Source organism: Pygoscelis adeliae, unplaced genomic scaffold, assembly GCF_000699105.1.
Source record: "Pygoscelis adeliae isolate BGI_AS28 unplaced genomic scaffold, ASM69910v1 Scaffold183, whole genome shotgun sequence".
In the NCBI taxonomy this organism is placed as follows: Eukaryota; Metazoa; Chordata; class Aves; order Sphenisciformes; family Spheniscidae; genus Pygoscelis; species Pygoscelis adeliae.
The window spans coordinates 68,340-69,635 of NW_008824536.1; the positions used below are offsets into that span (position 1 = coordinate 68,340).

General features: G+C 51.4%; 2 protein-coding genes across 2 annotated transcripts in view; one reads left to right on the plus strand and one right to left on the minus strand.

Annotated features, from left to right (window-relative positions):
• The window catches only part of MPHOSPH10 (M-phase phosphoprotein 10 (U3 small nucleolar ribonucleoprotein)), an 8,234-nt gene extending 8,104 nt beyond the window's left edge, over positions 1–130 (minus strand). Inside the window, exon 1 of the mRNA XM_009321597.1 lies at positions 67–130. Coding sequence (XP_009319872.1) covers positions 67–130 — 64 coding nt within the window. The remainder of the gene's footprint in view (positions 1–66) is intronic.
• Positions 1–1,296, plus strand: part of MCEE (methylmalonyl CoA epimerase) — a 20,156-nt gene that overhangs the window by 9,729 nt on the left and 9,131 nt on the right. The window lies entirely within an intron of this gene.

Genomic DNA, 1,296 nt, shown 5'->3' on the forward strand with positions numbered 1-1,296 from the left:
GCCCCGCCCCGGCCTGCCTCCCGAGCCGAAAGCGCTCCTGCCTCCCGGCCCGTGCTTCTCTCACACCCGCTTCTTTAGGTGGGCCTGCTCCCGTTGGCACTGAACCGCAAGCAGGGTACTGCGGAGTCATCCGCTGATGGCTGCTGCTTCCTCCCCTTGGAAGAGCTCTAGATTGGGATGTTCATCAGCACTGATAAACCTGCTCTACAGTAAAGCTACCCTCATCTTACTTTGCAGTTTTGTCTCTCTGACCTAGATACAAGGGCTGTTTTGGAACCACACATTTCCAGCGGACTCTGTGAGCAAAATGCCCATCCTCATCTGCCGTCTCCAAGCTCCCAGCTAACTAGGCACGCATTCACACGCCTACGTGATAAGCCAGCACTGCCCAGCGTTCAACTGTTTTGTTACTTTGCATCACATAGTTTCCTTACAGTTTATTTTATAACGTCAAATTAAGCACTACACCCACAGACCCTGGTGAAGACGCTGCTGCTGCAGCTGGGGGAGACGATCCATTCCTCCTCCATGCTGCAAAATGCGTTAGCGTTTTGTGCTAACACCCCCCGGGCTCCACTCGCCCGGCCTGCTGCCCTTCCCAGCCACCCGCACCCGTTCAGCACCTGGATCCAAAACTGTGACCAACCGTCTAACTTTGTTGTTGCTATTGCCTCTGCTGTTCCTCTGCTGCTTTCATGTTTCCTTCCTACCAAAAAAAGAAGTCTTTTCAGTGCACAGAAAACAAAGCCCTGCTGTGCAACTTCTGCGTGTCCGCTCATCGGCACTTTGTACCCTCAAAAAAACATTGCGTGGAGCAGGGCCCAGGCGGCAGAGGCAGGAATATGACCTGTACCTGTGCTTCTCTCAACGCCATAAACGTATCTGACACTTTACAACCTGGGTTGGAAGCAGAAAGTGTCATACATTGGGACTTTTAAATACCCGTTTTGACCGCTGATTTTGATCTGCACTTTTAATTATTCAGATATTATCAGATTTGAAATGGCACAAGCTGTTTATTTATCTAGGACGTATCACAGCAACTTGCAACGTCCCACGCGCCTGACACAACAGGAACGGAGCACCAGAAGACAGCCTGCTCATTGTCCCGACTCTCTTTTGCACCAACGCTTTAGTCAGAAACTTTCTCTCTCTACAGATGTCCCCTGCTATAGCTGGCCTCTTTTGTACTTTCTTTTCCAAATAAATACAGTACCCAGCGCTGCCCCCGCAGATGCTCCCACACGAAAGGTGCCAGGACTCCCAGGTATTGCTGGCCCTCGCCTTCCCTTGGCA